Source organism: Nerophis ophidion, linkage group LG16, assembly GCF_033978795.1.
Source record: "Nerophis ophidion isolate RoL-2023_Sa linkage group LG16, RoL_Noph_v1.0, whole genome shotgun sequence".
NCBI classification, from domain to species: Eukaryota; Metazoa; Chordata; class Actinopteri; order Syngnathiformes; family Syngnathidae; genus Nerophis; species Nerophis ophidion.
This window is the reverse complement of record NC_084626.1, coordinates 12,887,871-12,909,731: the sequence shown is the minus strand read 5'-3', so window position 1 is coordinate 12,909,731 and position 21,861 is coordinate 12,887,871. Positions and strand designations below refer to the sequence as shown.

The following is a 21,861-nucleotide window of genomic DNA, read 5'->3' as shown; positions in this document are numbered from 1 at the left end:
TTGGAAGGAAGTGGGGAATGTTTGCTTGCAATTAGCCGAAGACAGGGCCCTTGGCGGTCAACGCAAAACCCTCTAAATGTAGGGTACCACTGCCATGTAAAAGCTGTAGAAATAATCAGTTTCAGGGTGAAACAGTCATCTCCATGAAGCCTTCATTAAGGCTAAACATATCATACATTGCTTTCCCGGTAAGGTCTATTCAGGTGTACTGGAGAACTACGCCGGATAGTCGAACCTCGGATCCAGGAGAATCAGTGTGGTTTTCGTCCTGGTCGTGGAACGGTAGACCAGCTCTATACTCTCGGCAGGATCCTTAAGGGTGCATGGGAGTTTGCCCAACCAGTCTACATGTGCTTTGTGGACTTGGAGAAGGCATTCGACCGTGTACCCCGGGAAGTCCTGTGGGGAGTGCTCAGAGAGTATGGGGTATCGGACTGTCTGATTGTGGTAGTCAGTGTCAGAGCTTGGTCCACATTGCCGGCAGTAAGTCGGACCCGTTTCCATTGAGGGTTGGACTTTGCCATGGCTGCCCTTTGTCACCGTTTCTGTTCATAATTCTATGGACAGAATTTCTAGGCGCAGTCAGGGCCTTGTGGGGATCCGATTTAGTGGCTGCAAGATTACGTCTCTGACTTTTGCAGATGATGGGGTCCTGATGGCTTCAACTGGCCAGGGTATTCAGGTCTCATTGGATCGGTTCGCAGCCAAGTGTGAAGCGACTGGGATGAGAATCAGCGCTTCCAAGTCCGAGTCCATGGTTCTCACTCGGGAAAGGGTGGAGTGCCATCTCCAGGTTGGGGAGGAGATCTTGCCCTCAAGTGGAGGAGTTCAAGTAGCTCGGAGTCTTGTTCACGAGTTAGAGAAGAGTGGATCGTGACATCGACCGGCGGATCGGTGCGGCGTCTTCAGTAATGCGGACGCTGTACCGATCCGCTGTGGTGAAGAAGGACCTGAGCCGGAAGGCAAAGCTCTCAATTTACCGGTCGACCTACGTTCCCATCCTCACCTATGGTCTTGAGCTTTGGGTTATGACTGAAAGGACAAGATCACGGGTAAAAGTGGCCGGAATGAGTTTCCTCCGCCGGGTGGCGGGGCTCTCCCTTAGAGATAGGGTGAGAAGCTCTGTCATTTGGGAGGAGCTCAAAGTAAAGCCGCTGCTCCTCCACATCGAGAGGAGCCAGATGAAGTGGTTCGGGCATCTGGTCAGGATGCCACCGAACGCCTCCCTAGGGAGGAGTTTAGGGCATGGATGAAAAGACCCAGGACACGTTGGGAAGACTATGTCTCCCGGCTGGCCTGCGAACGCCTCAGGATCCCCCGGGAGGAGCAGGACGAAGTGGCTGGGGGGAGGGAAGTCTGGGCTTGGATATCATATATTGTTATTAAGAGGACATAAGGTTCCCTCATTTAATGAGTAACAATATTACTAGACTTATGACAGCTGTGTTTTTGTCTCACCTCTGAAGTACTAGCAAGTTCTTCACGAGTTTTGGGAAGCATCTGATCCAGAAGCTGCTGCCCACCAATGTGCAGGGAATTAGTGCGCGGCCTGTGGGAGACAATGAGAACCTCCTGGGCCCAGTGCTCCATCAGTCTTTGCAGATCTTCAGGCAGGTTGATGTCGGCGGCACTCATTGATGAGCCGGCGTAGCTTCCTGTCTTGTTGTTGCTGTTATTGGCCTGAGCCTGCGCCAGTCCCATCACTGGCGGATGAGGAGACGGTGTGGCCCCGGTGGGCGGCTGCTGCGACGGATTACCAGCCCCTGAATTGGCGGCGAACCCTGGCATCAAACACAAGCACACGGCATAACTCCATGACCACAAGGACAACAGGATTGATGCACGCGACATGATTGTGATTCATTTACATACATAAATGAACTACATACTGTTGCCGCGCTCTTTGCCAAGACACAGTCGCTTCAGCGTGGTCCCTGGGAGACAAAATACACTCGTCACTAATCTTGTCCCACCAAAGAAGAATTTGGCGTGATCACGATATGCATCAAGCCAAGCAACAACATAAAACTGATTTATAAACCAAACATAAGCAATAGCCAAGTGCAGCGTGATGGGAACAATGGAGAAAAGTAGAGAGACAGAAAGACAGATGGCCATTTATGAATACAGAGCAATTTACAAACATCTAATCCAGGGGTCCCCAATCTTTTTGACCCAGGGGGCACATTGGGTTAAAAAAATTTGGCCAGGGACTGGGATAGATATATATATATATATATATATATATATATATATATATATATATATATATATATATATAAATATATATATATATATATAATATATATATATATATATATATATATATATATATATATATATATATATATATACGCACATATATATATATATATATATATATATACGCACATATATATATATATATATATATATAACATTTACACTGCTTTTTCCTTATACTGAACAAAAAAAAGTCATATGTCTACTGATATTTAAAAACTGTACAACGATTTTGCTATTTTTTTCCTTCGCGCACTAATTGACTGACAGAGCATGCACTTGCCTGACTTTGCGTCGCAAGCGTGATGACTAGAGATGTCCGATAATGGCTTTTTTGTCGATATCCGATATTGTATATTGTTGCGTCCCGGAAGAGTTAGTGCTGCAAGGGGTTCTGGGTATTTGTTCTGTTGTGTTTATGTCAAGGTGAGGATGTTCTCCCGAAATGTGTTTGTCGTTCTTGTTTGATGTGGGTTCACAGTGTGGCGCATATTTGTAACAGTATTAAAAGTTGTTTATACGGCCACCCTCAGTGTGACATGTATGGCTGTTGACCAAGTATGCGTTGCATTCACTTGTGTTTGTTAAAAAACGTAGAAATTGTGTGATTGGGCCGGCACGCAAAGGCAGTGCCTTTAAGAATTTTTGGTGCTCTGTACTTCTCCCTACATCCGTGTAGCACTCCGTACTGCAACGTTTTAAATAGGTCATAAATTTTACTTTTTGAAACCGATACCGATAATTTCAGATATCACATTTTAAAGCATATTATCTGACATCTCTACTGATGACGTCACGTTATCGATGGAGGTCGAGTAACAAGCGGTAGAAATGGATTGATGGATGGGTGAAAAAGAACAGATTAAAAAAAAAAAAACATTTTTATAATTTTTTTAAAAGGCTGGATTTTCGACGCTGGCGGGCCGTATCTGCCTAGGAGACCCAGTAACAAGCGGTAGAAAATGGATTGATGGATAGGTGAAAAGGGACAGATAAAAAAAATATAAAAATAAAAATATATATATACATATATCAATTGATATATATATATTAGGGCTGGGCAACGATTAAAAATTTTAATCGAAGTTAATCGCACTATTTCTCCGATTAATCGCGATTAACTGCATTGTATACGCAAAGCCCAATAATGAATTCAAAAGTAGTGTGTAATGCACCTTTATTGAAATATTCTCCCACATGAACAAAAGCGCCAAAACATTTGTTGTGCAAACACAATTTAAATCAGTCCTTGTTAAACAGTAGCAGTTAAATAGCATATTTTATGAAAATCAACTCAAAAAATGTAAATACAAACATTTAAGCTTATTGCCACTGCCAGGGTATTTAAGTTATCCCGTTTGTTATGGAAAATAAATATAATCTACATACAAATCTCTGAGCCACAATCATAACATCTGAACAGGCAATTTCTGAGGTAACATTTTTTTTATCAGGGTGTTATGTTTAAAAAACCTATATTATAGGTAGTGGGCTGTTTTAGGGAATTTTTGATCAAATTATCCGTAGTAGCAATATTAATAATGTTGTGTTTATTCTGCGTACTGCACTTAAAATAATTATGACCATATCTAGGAATTGATATGATGGGAATTTTCCGATTGTTTGCTTGGTGATTTGATAAACTGAACGCATATACATGGTACTATTTGTGATGTTATGAGCCAGGGAAAAAAAGAACTACCCTACCCAGCATGCAACAGGAGTGACGAGCATGCGCGGTAGCCCGGTATAGGTTGTGTCGCCATGACGGCATCTTGTATGTTGTGATATGCACGCTCTGAAATCAAACGTTAAGAACTCAGCCAACACTCCTCGTCTCCATGATTCATAAATAGACAGACAACACATATACTCCGCTGCTTCACAGGCCGCTGGATGTAGCCGGCAAAGTATTCCCATGCTAGCTAGCAGGTCTAGCAAGCACGTGTCATTCAGTCCAAAATGGCCCGATCTATCCACATCCAGAATTGTCTGGCGGTCATGAAATTTGCAGAATTGTCCGGTATTTTTGCTAAATGTTCTATCTTTACCAAGAGCCCCTCGACGCCGAAGTACATCCGGGAGATGCCATCTTGTTAAGAAAAGGCGTTAACAAAATAAAAGCATGTAAACAACATTCGCAAATGTGCGCTAAAATAATTGTCGGCGTTAATAGATTGATGAGTTAACGCGTAATTAACGCATTAATTTGCCCACCCCTAATATATATATATATATATATATATATATATATATATATATATATATATAAAAAAAAAATGTTTTACCCTAGACCACGCGCGGGCCGTATTTGAAGCTGGTAGGCCGTATCTGGCCCTCGGGCCGTACTTTGGGGACCCCTGATCTAATCTCATACAAAAAGTCTTCAGAATAATAAATATCTTTTGATGCACTCTTGGATTTTAGAGGTGTACAGGATGTTGGCCAGCAAGTGTGCACACAGGGCTTTCTCTGCCCCCCAAACAAAATTGTCTTAGTGGAACCATTTTGGGCTTTCATATTACTTATTTATTATTAAACTCCTGAAGGGCTCCCACCACAAACCTAACACCCAAATACACACGCTCTATTGACTTAATTTTGTTGAAACAAGCTTTGTAAAACACCGTTATTGTATGCCGCTTATAATGTCTCCATAATTTTGTATGGTAAAAACTTAAATGATAAATGTATGCATTATCCTGTTATATCTCACATTCTATATTGTGTTTTGGAAAAAGGTTGTCATAAATGTTACTTAATTCACTAAAAAAATTAAACAAAAGAAAACAAATATTTATGCATACGTAAATTAATTATGTTTTAATGCCATGATTTTAATATTTGGGCCGGCGTGTGCAGACTTTCCTCCATGCGGCCCCTGAGCTAAAATGAGTTTGACACCCCTGTTCTCGTAGATGAAAAAATATAACTTTAACGTAACTTTGTCCAATTATGACACAAATAGATTCATTATTGTTTTACCTAGCCGGCAACTGGTGTGCTAATCCCTAGCTAGCATCTTATACTGCTAATTGCTATCTAGCAAATACAATGAGTAGAGTGACCAAGCCACTGCCATTTCTAAACTATGTTAGAGTGTGTTGGATCAGTTTGAATGTGTATTTTAAGACGTTTGAATTTGTGGAAAAATTGCAAGGAGATATAAAACATTATATCTGGGTCATTATTGTCACCGATGTCTCACTGGGTGTGAGTTTTCCTTGCCCTTATGTGGGCCTACCGAGGATGTCGTAGTGGTTTGTGCAGCCCTTTGAGACACTAGTGATTTAGGGCTATATAAGTAAACATTGATTGATTGATTGATTATTTATCCAAACCTCAAGCATGATTAAAATGTGTCTTTCCTGATTATTGTTTGATCCGTCAACTCATCAGCTGTTTAAATAAACAGGATAAAATGTAGCAAAAGACACTAAGAGGCAAAAAACAAAACTCAAACAAAAAGGCAAAGCGCTACCTTGGTTTTTAAATGCCCCACTTTTTGCAGTTGATAAAGAAGGTGAGAAACACGATAACATTTTTAATTTGTTATATGTATTTAAAAAAAATATTCTGCCATGTAAAACAATCACCCTCTTGTTGGGAATCATGTGTTTATTAGCTAGCAACGAAACAAAAAATAGTAGTTGGATTTTAATGAAACTTTCAGGAAATGTCAGAAATGGGATTAGGAACAACCGATTGGATTTTGGTGGTGATCAAAATGAAATATACTACTTTAAATTATGTTTTGATTTTGTGGCTCACTTTTGTGTCTGTATGCTAGCAGCCTGCCTCCGCCCACAGAGACAAAGAGAGAGGCTGACTGACAAGAGGGTTCACTCCGTTTATTTATTTTTGCTATAGATAGCTCAAAAGCGAATATGCATATTTTGTCAAAACTTTCAGGTAATGTCAAAAATGAGCTTAAGAACAAGTGATTAAATTTTTAGACCGATCGGATTATTTCTATCACTTTACCTTACGAGGCTTAACTTCTCCGTGGTGTATGTTATTGGTCCCGTATCCACCCACAGAGAAAAAGAGAGTGGATCACTGAAAAGAGCGTTCACTCCTGGAAACTCAATTTACAAGCCGATTGCAGCTGAGATAGTCTCTAGCAACCCCCGCAACCCCAAAAAGGACAAGCGGAAGGAAATGGATGGATTGCACAAACTTTTAGTTTTACGAACTGCAGACCAAATTTAAATATGCTCTGAGGTACGAACATTGTCTCTGTGTACGAGTGCTTCATTTTTAAAGTTTTACTAGGTCAATAGAGTCCAAAGAAAGCTGTGGACAAGCGATGTGTGGTTGGAAACATTCAGGAAGTATCCACAGCTTTGTTGACGCTGCCTCTCCCCAGCTCCCCTGCTGCAGACAAAGATGATTAACCAACAAGGTAAAGTGGATGACATTTTTTATTCTTAATCGTTGTAGCAACATGGCTGTCACAGTTAAGGGGTTTTGTGATTTCAAACTGTGAGTGCACCGCCGGGCTAGTGACAGTGTGTGCACGTATCGGCAGGGAGGCTAAAAGTGAGGAAAGTTCAGCTCGTTGTTGTTTTGACTTTGTTTTCAGATAGAGAGTTAATCCATCACCTTCTTGTTACGCTATTTTTATTTATGTATTATGATTCGAAATTGATTCATAATAATATGTATGTGTGTGTGTGTGTTCTGGCAATGCTTACTTAATGGGGACATCGCTCTCTTCACACAGTCACCTTTAGAGGACCTCTGACGGTATGGGGACAAAAAAACAGGTCCCCTAAAAGGAAACCTTTTTAAATGATAGTCAGATCCATTCTATATCCTTCTACAAACCCCGTTTCCATATGAGTTGGGAAATTGTGTTAGATGTAAATATAAACGGAATACAATGATTTGCAAATCCTTTTCAACCCATATTCACTTGAATATGCTACAAAGACAACATATTTGATGTTAAAACTGATAAACATTTTTTATTTTTTTTTGCAAATAATCATTAACTTTAGAATTTGATGCCAGCAGCACGTGACAAAAAAGTTGGGAAGGGTGGCAATAAACAATGATTAAGTTGAGGAATGCTCATCAAACACTTATTTGGAACATCCCACAGGTGTGCAGGCTAATTGGGAACAGTTGGGTGCCATGATTGGGTATAAAAGCAGCTTCAATGAAATGCTAAGTAATTCACAAACAAGGATGGGGCGAGGGTCATCAATTTGTAAGCAAATTGTCCAACACTTTTAGAACAACATTTCTCAATGAGCTATTGCAAGGAATTTAGGGATTTTACAATCTACGGTCCGTAAATTAATCAAAGGTTCCGAGAATCGAACAGAGTTTCTACAGTATATATGGTAGTTGGAGTTGCAGACAACTTCATTACTGCTAAATAGCAGTTTTCAGTAATGTCACAGAGGATGCAGGATTTGCTTTAAGATGGTGAAATGGTGAAACTTTCTATAAGAGGAAAGATGTAGTGCTGTATTCTGAGGAAAACTTTTTATTTTTTTATTTCAAGTTTTATTTTTTAAATGATCCTTAGTAGTCACGTACAAATTTGTGTGAAATATGCAAAATTATTTAAATTCGGTCCCCATGAACCATATTAACTCTTTTTCCCCAGTAAGAATGATCAGCATATAACTTCATCAATCCAGAGATTTAAAGACGTGTATGAGCTAACTGGGCAGTGGCCATTTGTGTGTGAGTGTGTGTGTGTGTGTGTGTGTGTGTGTGTGTATTATGGTAAATGGGTTGTACTTGTATAGCGCTTTTCTACCCCTTTTTAAGGAGCCCAAAGCGCTTTTACAGTATCTCTACATTCGCCCATTCACACACACATTCACACACTGATGGCGGGAGCTGCCATGCAAGGCGCTCACCAGGATCCATCAGGAGCAAGGGTGAAGTGTCTTGCCCAAGGACACAACGGACATGACTAGGATGGTAGAAGGTGGGGATTGAACCAATAACCCTCAGATTGCTGGCACAGCCACTCTACCAACTTCGCCACGCCGTCCCTATTAAGAAGATGTCTGTATTAAAAACAACTATTATTGATAATACTATTATTAATATTGATACTGTTGCTTAGATCAATTTTTGGTTTCCTTTTTTTTTTTTTAGCTTTTTTTTCCCCTTTTGTATTTATTAAGAATTGCATTTTTATGTCTTCTCAATTGCTTTGGAAATGTCTATCCTATATATGGACAAGCGGTAGAAAATGGATGGATGGATGGATGGATGGATTGTAAAGCTGGGATTGTTTTTTTTTGTTTTTTTTATTGATTTTTGTAAATAAAATGCTATTTTTTTAAAGGGGGCTAACACGAGCAAATAAGTCGTAAGTCAGCAGCCAAGAAGAGCTTTATGCTGTAAACTGTTTTGAAGTTTTTTTATCGTCATTTATATACAAAATAATATATTACGAAAGTTTTGCTGTATCAAAAATCAATTGTGAATCGAATTGTCACCACAAAGAAAGATTGCAACCTTTATTTTATATTGTGTTCAAAGTGTACATACATTTGCTAAAATATAAACGTTTGTACAGGCTGGAACCCATTATTACTAATTTTTAGTTTTTCTTTGCGTTTTACTTTTGTTGCTGTATATAAAGTGACAGATGCTTGCAGCAGCTCTGTGTTTTATGTCCTCCCGTGTGTGCCAGTAGAGTGGAAAAACAAGTTGCCTCTATATTATAGCTATTATCATAGATATCTGATTTATGACACACAAAGATATGAAGTTTGCAAATAAATCCATCCATCCATCCATCCATCCATTTTCTACCGCTTATTCCCTTTCGGGGTCGCGGGGGGCGCTGGCGCCTATCTCAGCTACAGTCGGGCGGAAGGCGGGGTACACCCTGGACAAGTCGCCACCTCATCGCAGGGCCAACACAGATAGACAGACAACATTCACACTCACATTCACACACTAGGGCCAATTTAGTGTTGCCAATCAACCTATTGCAAATAAATCAACAGGATCAAAATAGTATCAATCTCATGGAGATTCTCGAGCCATTTTTAGAGACTATGAGGAAGCCAGTAAAGTGATTGTGTGACGTAGAGGTAGGAACCACTGATCCCTTTCCCATCAGCAACAGTGCAAATCATGCAGACTTTGTGAGAGCCAACATAGACTACTTTGGGAAAAATGATGATCCATAACCCAATATCGTTAGTCCTAAATATAAGGAGGATGAGCTCCCAAGTTTTAGAAGCTAAACAAATCCATCTTTAATGAAGCACTAAGCATCATGTAGCAGTATTGCTAAATGCTACACAAGAAATTAAAACGGAAGCTTACTGTACTATGTCTGCTCTCACTGTGGTGACGACTGATATGATGTTCATCTCTTTTGGATGAAAGATTAACCTTGATCAACATAAAGGGTTAACAGGAAAGTCCATCTGCAGACAGTTTTCGGTTATTGGTGTGTTTGTCTCCATCTCGGGGGAATAAACTGAATGTCACAGATGAACAACTTCTAGATGTATGACTAAATCCTCCTATTATTCAGATGAGAGGCATAAATTAATTATTTAGAATAACTTTGATGAGCCGAGACGCGATGATGCGGGAACAGCAAGACATCACTGCCGACTCGCAGCAAATGCAACAGTGGACTACTTAGCTGTTATAATTGCGCAGCAAAAAAAATTGTCAGTCTACGTCAGCACCTATAAAACCAACATGGCTAATATTTGGTTAATAATCAGGTCACGATATGTATAAGAGTATCGTTGGCGGGTTTTGTATGTTTATTTAGAGGGTTTTGTGGGCGAAACAGAACCCTAACCCATTGTTAGCGGACTTATTACGTATTCATTTATTTACGACTTAGAATGCATTAAAAAAAAAAAATGTATCTGATATAAGGACTGTGAATGATAGTCTCAGTCTGGACCCCGTCTCCAGGGGCCCCAGGCTTAGACCAATTTTTTTTCTCTCCTCCCCCATTGTATATCTCACCTTTTTTGTAAGGGGTGCCGGAAGTTGGCAGACCCGTTAGCGATCCTGTTTTTTCTCCCTGTAATGTTTGTCTGAACTTGAATGGGATTGTGCTGAAATTTTTAATTTCCCCTCGGAGATTAAAGCATTTCTGATTCTGATTCTCTGATAGACAGCACATCTCTCTAATGTTTGCACATTTCCACTATGACTTATTTGATACTATTGTCAAAGTGCTAAATTGTTACTCCAATGACGTTAATCTCCAGGAATTGCCGAAGAAATTCAGAGAGGAATATTTAAAATGTCTGACTAAATTGGTGGCATTTTATGATGTTCAAACTGTGATTTTACATAGTTTGTGGGTTCTAAATATGACTGGATATATATTCATGGATAAAATGAAACACAATTAAGCACATAAAGTCAACTTGTTTTCCCACTCTACTGTTCCCCTCTTGTTTTAATGTGTTATTTTACCTTTTAGTTAAAAACCCTTTGGGACTGCACAAACTCAACCTAAGGGGGCAGTTTTGGGGAACCACCCAAACCTCCAATAGCCCTCCCCACTTCAACCTCACCTTGGTAAATCAAGGTTGCACTGTGTTTGAAGAGATTGTTTACTATTCACAGATAGTCTGAGCTATGATTGTTTTTCTAGTTATCAATAAAGTTGTTTTTTTGGTGTCCAGAAGGAATTTATTGGTCTTGCATTATTTTTTATGGGAAGAATTGCCTCTGTTCGGTTTTCGTCAGATCTTTCAGAAGGGATTGCAGATGAAAAAACCAAGGTAGCACTTTTACATCGAGCAAAACAAAAGTAGAGTTGAAAAAGTGCAGAAAAGACACAAAGAGTGAAGCTAAGCAGGAAGATATACAAACAGATAGATAAAGGCACAGGCCCACTGAGAAATCTAGCTCGGGGCTTGCTACTGGATTTATAGGTCATTCTCTCAGACGGTTGAGGGTGATTAGACCAGCCTGGAAAGGAGTATAATCAAAGAAGGGAGAAGACATTACAGTGAGAAGAGCAGACGGGAAATCAAACTCTCATTTAGAAAGCGCCGCCATGTTGTAATGCCAGTATTGTTGGCACTCACCTTGTCCTAGAGGCGCTTGTGCACTGGTGCCATCTCCATACAGTCCCGCGTAAATGTTATCCGTGGACAAGGAGCCCTTGAGGGAGCAGGGCTGCTGAGTTTGCACGGGTTCCGAGGCGGAGCTGGGTAAGTGGCCGGTGCAAGAGCGGGCCCCGCCCTGAGTGGCGATGGACCCCCTGGCCGGAGATCCGTTTAAGCTCACAGCTGGCTCACCACCTCCTGGAGCGGCTGACAGAAATACGAGCGTAAGGAAGGCGGCAACTTTCTCGCTCGATGCGCAGCTGGGCGATACTCACCGGTTCTACCGCAGTCTGCGCTTTTATTGGTGACGTGTCGAAACTGCTGCACAAGAGGGCTGAGCAGTTTGCCGGGTTTTAGCCGGTGCCTGCCAGACCTTTTTCTGCGGCCGACAGGCGGCGCTACGTGCGAGTACGTCAGCCCTGATGGGGGGGCTTTCCCCAGCCGGCAATACAGCAGCTCCACTTCTCCTCGCTGGTGGGCCTGAAGCTCCGAGATCTCTCTTAGATGTCTGAGGGGAACAGAAGCAGAACCGCCATGCTCACAAACTCACTCAAAATACGGGCAGAAATTGTAATTTCTCAGATATTATCTTTATTTTCAACTGTAATTATGAGAAAATGGACCACAAGTACAAAACCCAAAACCAGTGAAGTTAGCACGTAGATAAAAACAGAGTACAATGAGTTGCAAAACCTTTTCAACCTATATTCAATTGAACAGACTGCAAAGACGAGATATTTAACCTTCCAACTGGAAAACTTTATTACTTTTTGCAAATATTAGCTTATTTGGAATTTGATACCCAATTATAGCACCCACCTGTTCCCTATTAACCTGTTCACCTGTGGGATGTTCCAAATAAGTGTTTGATGAGCATTCCTCAATTTTCTCAGTCTTTTTTACCATTTGTGCCAGCTTTTTTGAAACTTGTTGCAGGCATCAAATTCCAAATGAGCTAATATTTGCCCAAAAAATAAAGTTTTCTAGTTTAAACGTTAAATATCTTGTCTTTGCTGTCTATTCAATTGAATATAGGTTGAAAAGGATTAGCAAATCATCTGTTTCTATTTAGGAATTACACAACGTACCAACTTCACTGGTTTTGGGTTTTGTATATTGTACACAGCAGCAACACAACCATCGCGGAAAATCCCTGTAAAGGAGCTAATTTCTTAGTCAGCATTTTTAGCGCTGATAACAGTACGACAAACGTAACACGCATGAGTTACACACATAACTGTTGGACACTAACATACTTTAGTAACTGCTATCTTGTGGGGTTAATGAAAACTGTATCATAGGGTTGCCTACAGCCACAACTGTCAATAAATTAGTGGTACCTCGGAATACGAGTTGATTTGATTCTGCGACACAGATCATATCTTGAAAAACTTGTATTGCGAAACAATGTTGCCCATTAAAATTAATTAAAATCCATTTATTTGGTGCCTGGCCTCCCCAAAACAAGAAGCGTTGAATATGTACCATGACTTTTGAAAAGAAAAATAAACTTTTAGATAAGAAATATGATATGAAACAACACAATAGAATGTACTACAAACAGCTGCAGTAGATTTATGAAGTAATGTAATCAAAATGTACAGTACTTAGGTTGGATAGTGGACTTCTACAGTATCTGCTTCAAGGTGTTTTTACGTCAAAGACACCATCAGCGGATTCTCCATATTTTCATGGAGAAATGTCCACTGTTTAGATATTATTTTAACATCCTTGGCTGGTGTTATCAATTCTCTCTTCTTCAGTAAGGTGCAGACAAGCAGTGATACACTCTAACCACTTCACCAAGTCTGCTAAACGCTCGGCCTTAATTTTGATGATTTTGTTCTTTAATTCAATTAATATTGTCGGCTTTTTCTTCTCAGTGCTGACCTTCACACTCACTTTCTTCATCCCCACGGTCGGAAAAATAAAAAAGTGTCAATCTGTAGCTATAAACTAATGCTAGTCGTGTTTTGGTCAGGTTGACTTTCACTACGGCAACTAGCGGAGGGGAGGATTGTAACCAAAAGCATAACAATTAGCCGGAAGACAGCTTGTGTCCTGAAAAACTCATATGCTGGGGCACTCGTATCCTGAGGTACCACTGTAATGAGTTTTTAGATCTGGCAGTTGTTTGCTTTTCCGTCACGTTACCCTTAGCTACATACTGGCCAACTATGGGAGACTTAGCAGTTATCTGCATAAGGGTGTTAATTGTAATGCTTTTGGTATTGAATCTTTGGTGACGTTCTTGTGACATCAACATGACAAAGCCACAATCATCACTTTGCCTTTGTTGTCCTTTATTTTGATATCCAAAATGTTAGAGAATTAAATCTCCTTAAATCCAGTGGCAGGCCGTGCGTTTCTCACCTTGGCCTTCAGTGATGTCCTGCTTAGTCCGACTAATTGATGTCACCGCATGGGCATGGCTGGAGATACTAAACAGAAACACACTTGCACACTTCTGCGCATTGAATCCCCTCAACAGTGTACAAAATGGTCATTTTTTTAGCGCATTTAACATTCAATAAACCCTCTTCAGCAATTAAAGCATATTTTACGTGGTACAGTCAAAATTAAAAAAAATGTATAATACAAAAAAACTTGAAAACATTAAGAGATCAAATATTTGATCTCACAATTTGTCGACGCCTTATAAGCCAGTGCTGCCGCTCGTAGTCGGTTACTTTGAGTGAAAGTGGCAGGCAAACCATTTCACCGCCGGGATAGCTTCCGGTCTCGGCCGACCTCGTCTCACAAGATGTAGTTTCTCTTAAAGGGGAACATTATCACAATTTCAGAAGGGTTAAAACCAATAAAAATCAGTTCCCAGTGTCTTATTTTATTTTACCCATCATGGAATATCCCGAAAAAAGGCTTTAAAGTGCCTGATTTTCTCTATCTGTAAATCCACCCGTCTATTTTCCTGTGACGTCACATAGTGACGCCAATACAAACAAACATGGCGGATAGAACAGCAAGATATAGCGACATTAGCTCGGATTCAGACTCGGATTTCAGCAGCTTAAGCGATTCAACAGGTTACGCATGTATTGAAACGGATGGTTGGAGTGTGGAGGCAGATAGCGAAAACGAAATTGAAGAAGAAACTGAAGCTATTCGGCGATTGCCTTCAAACTAACGATTGCATCTTTTGACCACTGGAGCAACTTAAATCAGTCGATTGGTAAGTGTTTGTTTGGCATTAAATGTGGGTGGAGGGAAAGGCTGGATGCAAATATAGCTACAAATGTACAAACAGCTAGCCTAAATAGCATGTTAGCATCGATTAGCTGGCAGTCATGCCGTGACCAAATATGTCTGATTAGCACATAAGTCAATAACATCAACAAAACTCACCTTTGTGATTTCGTTGACTTTATCGTTGGAAATGCATCTGCTTTGAGTGTCGCAAGATATCCACACATTCTTGCCATTTCTGCCATGTTAGCATCGATTAGCATGCCGTGCTAATCGATGCACACTCCACGTAAGACAACTTAAATCCGTCCCTGATCGTGTTGTTACACCCTCCGACAACACACCGACGAGGCATGATGTCTCCAAGGTATGGAAAAAACTCGAAAAAACGGAAAATAACAGAGCTGATTGGACTTGTGTGTGTAATGTGTTTGAGAAAATGGTGGATTGCTTCCCATTGTAACGTCACGGGTGAAAGGTCATCGCTCCGACAACAAACAATTGAAAGGCGGTTAAATCGCCAAATTCCCCCTTTAAGAGTTCGGAAATCGGTTAAAAAAACATATGGTCTTTTTTCTGCAACATCAAGGTATATGTTGACGCTTACATAGGTCTGGTGATAATGTTCCCCTTTAAGTATCATTTTTGAAAATGGCCTTGCAAATATATATCTGCCACCTAATCAACAATTTGCTCCCCTTTTTTGTAAGTACGGGTGCGTTTTCTGTGGCTTTCTATGGCTCCAGTGCCACTTCCTGTTTTCGCAACTTGTGATTGGACACTCACTTGGGACTCCCAAGTGAATATCCAATCACAGCGTGAGGCCAGCTAGAAGGGCTTACTGATAACAACTCGGGATGTGATGGCATGTACCCGTTCACTTACAGTGCACAGACGCCCGCATTGTGGATTACGAAGAACCCGGGCAGATTTGGTAACATGGCAACATACTGTAAGCTAGCTGAATTCTGATTGGATGCAAACTAAAACTAAAAATAACAACACTGGAAGGAGCATAATATGACATGAAGAGAATATGAATACTTTTATATATCTAGGGAAAGTAAATTAAAAATAATTTTATTATATCTTTAATTATGATCATGATTTCTGGTTATGTTAGGCCGGCAAAGAAAGTCTTGCTGGCCCTGACCACTGCTTAAACCCCCTATTTCTTTGCTATTTTTTCATATTCATCTACATTTTGTAAAAAGGCTAAAAATAACATTTGGGGATAGGTTGATTGGCAACACTAAAATTGGCCTTCGCTTGTAAATGTGAGAGCGAATGTTGTCTGTCTCTCTGTGTTGGCCCTGTTGGATGGATGGAATTTAAAAAAAAGAAAGCGATATTAGTTATTATTAAAATTGAAGCATTTTCTCTTAACATTGTGCCTTTTTTGTTTGACTTTTTCCACTGTTCATTGGTTGTGGTCAATCAAACCCCCAACCCTGATTCCTTTGACCCTACAGCAACGCTGCCCTAACCCTGAATTCTGATAGGACGAAAAAAAAGAGATGCTTACTTCTCCCTCAGTCTCTGAAGTTCTCTCTTTATGTCGGAGTCCTCCATCTCGGAGTCATTATCGCTGCTGGCGTAGGCAGAACCAGGCAAGCCTCCACGCCTGCTTGGAGAATCGGAACTCTGCACGCTGCTGCTGCGCCCTGAACGTCTGAGGAAGGCCACCGCCCTCTTCATCAGGTCGCTTCCTCTTCGCTCGGAGCGAGCGCGTTGACTCGGGGTGGGCAGGGCCGCCTTAGCCGGGCTGCTCTCCGCCCCTGAGTCGGAGGAGAGGGAGCGAGCGTGAACTGTGATGTCCACAGGCACGGACGCCGAGGCGACGGGGTGAGACAAGGTGTTCTGATTTGCCACAGCGGGAGGCGTGTCCAGGAAGAAGTCAGGAGGGGCGGAGTAGCGGCTGCAGCGTGTTCTCTGCGTGAGGTCGTCCTCGGTGCTGACCACGGAGAAACGCCCGATGGTGGTGGAGAAAGTCATGGCCTCAGTAGGACTACTAAAACCTGCAGGGTGCGCTGGCGAGGCGACGCTGCTCCAGCTCCTCTGCTTCACGTCTCGCTTGTTGGCCACGTCAGGAGGAGCCGAGATGATCTGACAGAAGACGAACAAAAAGGCTGAGTGTAAGCATTTAAACACAAACCATGATATTTCATACACACCTTAAACCGGCCTCTTGCCCCAGAACAGGAGACAGAATGAGGGACGTGTCTTTTTGAATGCGAAGCTGCAGATCATAGAACGTACAAATAATAAGTAAAGAAATTCATAAACATTTTCTTTCATAAATGATGTTTAGACATACTTACCGCACACAGCAGAGTCACTTAGAGTGCTCAAACTATCCATTCTCTCTGGAATTTGTGGCTAAACGAAACAATAATAGTAAAAAACAAACAATACAGTTATTTTTTTTTACAAAAAAGTGACCAAAATACAGAAGTTATACACATTATAAAATATATTAGCTCAGGGGTTCTTAACCTTTTTGACCTGGGGACCTAACTTTTTTACTACAGAGGGCCCGGGAGCTCCCCCCAAAATATTAACACTGAATTAGTCATCTGTCTTTTGATTTTGAAATTGTATTGAATAATTATATCTAACCTATTTACAGTTTAACAGGATAAACCTTGTCAAATGATATAAAACCATGTGTTAATCACAAAAGAGTATTATCTTAGCTTAGGTCAGGTTAATTACAAAAATAAATGCTAATCAAATATACTGCAAAAAAACAGAGTCATAAAAACTGATGAAAAATACATTGACATAAAAATACGCACTGCTAAAATAAAAATAAATAATAATTTCTAAAATAAACTGTCAATAAAATTAAAGGGCAAATGAAAATACGGCTTCACCACGTTAGTCACATTTTTTGCACTTAAACTTCTTTATAACTAGAGCTCCAGACATCTTCTGTTTGATATTGTCATTACTGACACAAGTGGTGGAAAAGTGTATTACAACTGAGTACCAATGCGGCTCATACGGACCAGAGCTGAAAAACAGATATTTTTTTGAGGCCATCTATGTCATAGATCCAACACAATGCTGGTGACAAAAATCACATGAGGCAAAATGTCCTATTTTTCTTCAACACCGTAACTTTGATTTATAGTCAAAAATTGCGAGTTGTATTCTTGGTGCGTTGCCGGTGATCTACTGTGCGCAACTGATAAGAAGTGCAAAATGTATTATAAATACATTTAAATATTTAAAATGTGATTTCTGTGTGTACTACACCAGCTGTGCCCATGGAGACCCTGTAAATGCATTCAAACTGTGTTTTGTCATTATATTGTTGAATATGCAGCACACAAATATCAAGTTAAAATACCAATGATTGTCAAACACACTAGGTGTGGTGAGATTATATGTGAACCGCCTTATTTGGGCAATATAGAAATGCAATCTAGACAACACAACCTAGGTGCGCTCTGGGAGACGCCAGTGTTGTGATGTTGTGCATAAATGATGTGTTTTTTTGTAGGCAGTATTACAGATACAGTATGGGTGAGATGGCCTAAAATCTATATTACAATATATATTGCAGCCTTCTGCCATAACCATATATATTATTTGAAATATAAATGAGAATACTGACACTTAAAATGTTCAAAATTATTGAATGATTCCATTTTTGATCACAAATATACCGTATTTTTCGGAGTATAAGTTGCTCCGGGGTATAAGTCGCACCTGCCGAAAATGCATACTAAAGAAGGAAAAAAAACATATATAAGTCGCACTAAAGTGTAAGTCGCATTTTTGGGGGAAATGTATTTGATAAAACCCAACACAAAGATTAGACATTTGAAAGGTAATTTAAAATAAAGAAAAGTAAACAACAGCCTGAATACGTGTACGTTATATGACGCATAAATAACCAACTGAGAAGGTGCCTGGTATGTTAACACAGGGTTTCCCACACATTCACTTATTTGTGGCGGCCCGCCACGAAAGAATTACGGCCGCCACAAATAAAAAAATAAAACAAATATATATATATATATTTTTTTATTTTTTTCGACTTTTGACTCGCTCGACCACTCATAAAAGCAATGGGACTCTGTCTGTGAATGGAGCTTGTAGTTACATATTATATAAATATGTAAATATTATATAAATATGTATATAAATATGTACATAAAGTGTTGTAATTAAATTCCAACTCCGCGTTCTTCTTGGTCATCGCCGCCATCAACATGCATCATCATGATATGAGGATAGTACTGTAATAAAATGTATATAGTTTGTATTGCATACATCGCAAAACCCTGGTTGCTAGGTCTTAAAAAAAAAGTTTAATCATCACCAATATTTTGCTTTTCTCTAAAAACATTGCAAGCACTAAATCATTATATTAGCATTTCCTACTCTCAGTATTGAGAAGTCCTGATAATATAATATTCATAATAATATCCATGATGATACTCATAAAGACAGACACGCTGAATAAATGTGCGCTCTATATTTTGCTTATTAAAGAGACGCAATCCTCAGCGCACGAGCATAGTAGATCAGCTTTGTGAGTTCTATCAAATTTGCACATGTAATACGCACAAACCTACAGTAGTAGATCGGGTCCTCGGTGTACAGCTTGTATAACTGTACAGATTCACTATTGAGAACAAGGCAACTGTCATTGTCTGGGGCTGCATGAGTGCTGCCAGCATGGGGGTAGTTCCTTTCTATAGTTTTGATCCTTGAAAATATATTTTAATGGACACTTTTACATTTGTAGTTTCTTTTTTATATTTCTTATTTCATTTTATTTATAGTGCTTATGTTGTTGTGAACGTGTAGTGCTATTTTTTTAAATATTTTTATTGATTGGTTTGTTTAGCTGTCTTCTGTACTTATTGTGATTTTTAGGATTATACTCTAATTTTGTATCTTTCTGTTTTTAATCTGTACAGCACTCTGAAGAAGTAGTGTCTGTTATTAAATCGTGCTATATAAATGAATAAACCTTGACAAAATATGATAGCATAATAAAATGTGAGAGCGATATGGGTATTACTCCAAAAATGTGAATATCATGCAAAGAAGAAGTTCATGTACTTCAAATGTGAAACTGTGATATAAAGTAATGACATTAATAGTGAAATATGGCAAGCCTATTACAGTATTTGTAATACTTTTGATGATCATAGGTCATATATTTTTTGAAACCCCCAAATTTACAGAGATTTTCAATTCTAGGTTTTCATAAACTGTATGTCACAGTGCATGCGCAATCCCGCATGTTATCGGCGGAAAGCTATGAAGCGTACCGGGACACGCCCCGGACCCGATGATCCATTGCCGGAATATAGTTCACTCCCGTAGTAAGCATCCCGTATCTGGCTTCCCTCCTGTACTTCATCTCTCTCTGTGCCTTCCCTGTTCCCGTGTCTTATGTCCTTTGTGTTTCCCGCATTGCTCCCGTGATGGAGCTGTGTGCCTCGACTTCCCACTGGATTCCGGACTGCCTCCCTCGATCTTCGACCCCTGCTTGGACACGGATCTCGTTGCTTCTCTCCAGCCCTCAGACTGACTTCTCGCCTTCCCCCTTTGGTCTTACGAAGGAATTATCCAACACGCACATACAACAAACTCTGGTAACATTTAAACGGTTAACTCTACACATTGTTTTGCACCTATCACTTAGAGTAGCATACACATCCCACCTAATCATTAAGTTCAATAAACCTAATGAACTAATTCCTGCCGTGGTGTTGTCTCCTTCCCCTGCCGTACATAACACTGTAAGCCATAATCATCAAAATTATATCAAGCCAGCTTAAAATTTCCTGTGTTGCATGTTATTGGCCAATGTCATACATATTAGTTTCACCTTGTAAATCTAATTGCTGGAATAAACAAAACCTTTGCGTGGTATTCATCTTTTTCGAGTTTCACCTGTATGTGTTTTTTCAAACTCACCAGTTGTTCTCCTGCTCTAAAGCGACCCTCCTCCAAAGGACCTGGCGTGCTGTTTCCTGACCCCCCAGTAGCGCTGTCAGGACCTGGAGGAGACTGGATGTACTCGGTACAAGAACCTGGCGTCTCAGCAGCGCTACCTGATGGATACATGGGAGCGTATTCCTGGTACAGCAAGTTCCTAAGTTTTTCGTCCAGGGTTTTTATGGTGCTGTCCACAAAGCTTCCGCGGGCCGGACGTCCCTCACCGTCCGACTCGCCGGGTCCTCCGCTATGCTGCGTTGGCGCCGGGCTCTGGGGCAGTGAGGACACCTTGGCCCCTCCCACGCTGGAAAAAGGCTGGTGGAGTACCACCGGCTGCTGCGGGCGCTCGCTTCGCGCTGCCGTCGCGTACGAGAGAGACAGCGACTCTTTGGCAGAGCCTGGCTCTTGCGGCGGGAGAGGAGAGAGGGGAGACCCGCTCGGCGAAATGTTCACATCCAGAGACAGGGGCATGACCAGAGGACAGCAGGGCACTTCGTCCGCCAGGGAAACAGGACAGGCGATGTCTGCCGCGTGCAAAGCCGAGTGGACGGGGGAGGCGGCGCCCACGGGGGATCCGGGCGGGTCGTCCATTCGAAAAGAGCTATGTGGAGAAGATGGAGGCAAAGTCTGAGCTCTGGGTGGCTGGGCTTGATACACGCTGACGATGGCTTCCATTGATGGCACCGACTGAAGCGCTGGGGGAGCAGACACAGGAGGAGACAGCGTGGCCAAGAGGAGAGGGTCCGTGTTGGACGTAATCGGGGGACTACAGAATCCGTACACATCATGGAGGAAACCTCCACTCCCACCAGACATTGTGGAGGAAGAACCCTCTTCAGCTGCAGGAAAGATTAAAAAATATATATATATTTTCTCAAAAATGATATTTACACACCATGATCCCAGTTCGGCTGTTTTAAAGAACTGCATTTAGGACTGTAGAAGAAGAATGCCGATCTTTTTCTGTCACAAGTGAAAAATGTAGACACAAACACTTCATCTTAGCAGGCTAGGTGTTGTGCCCAGTGACACAACAGCAGTGACCGGGAGAAAGTGGGTATTAAACCAGGAACCCTTCAGTTACTGGATGACCTGCTTTGAGCCGGTTGGTGCAGAATGCAAAACATTAAACTGCCTACATTTTGTGTAAACAACCTAAGTGCTGCTAAATACTGAACCTGCGCAGTGGATTTGCGGTTGGAGAGTCCGCCTTGAGACTGGAAGGCCGTGCGTTTAAACCCAGGTCGAGTTATTCAAAAGACTATAAAAATGGGACCCATTGCCTCCCTGCTTGGAATTGGGGGTAAAATCCCCAAATGATTCCCGAGCACGGCTACTGGTGCTGCTCACT

General features: G+C 40.9%; 1 protein-coding gene across 4 annotated transcripts in view; it reads right to left on the bottom strand.

Annotated features, from left to right (window-relative positions):
* wnk2 (WNK lysine deficient protein kinase 2) overlaps positions 1–21,861 on the bottom strand; it is a 139,976-nt gene that overhangs the window by 7,285 nt on the left and 110,830 nt on the right. The window contains exons 19-27 of one of the 4 annotated variants that reach the window (XM_061874295.1): positions 20,490–21,349; positions 16,865–16,922; positions 16,718–16,782; positions 16,069–16,649; positions 11,615–11,847; positions 11,319–11,546; positions 11,101–11,199; positions 1,890–1,934; positions 1,459–1,781 (exon numbers count right to left, since the gene is read on the bottom strand). In XM_061874295.1, coding sequence (XP_061730279.1) covers positions 1,459–1,781; positions 1,890–1,934; positions 11,101–11,199; positions 11,319–11,546; positions 11,615–11,847; positions 16,069–16,649; positions 16,718–16,782; positions 16,865–16,922; positions 20,490–21,349 — 2,492 coding nt within the window. Of the gene's footprint in view, positions 1–1,458; positions 1,782–1,872; positions 1,935–11,100; positions 11,200–11,318; positions 11,547–11,614; positions 11,848–16,068; positions 16,650–16,717; positions 16,783–16,864; positions 16,923–20,489; positions 21,350–21,861 lie in introns of those variants that run through there. The other 3 variants (XM_061874297.1, XM_061874296.1, XM_061874298.1) reach the window with 3 other exon arrangements.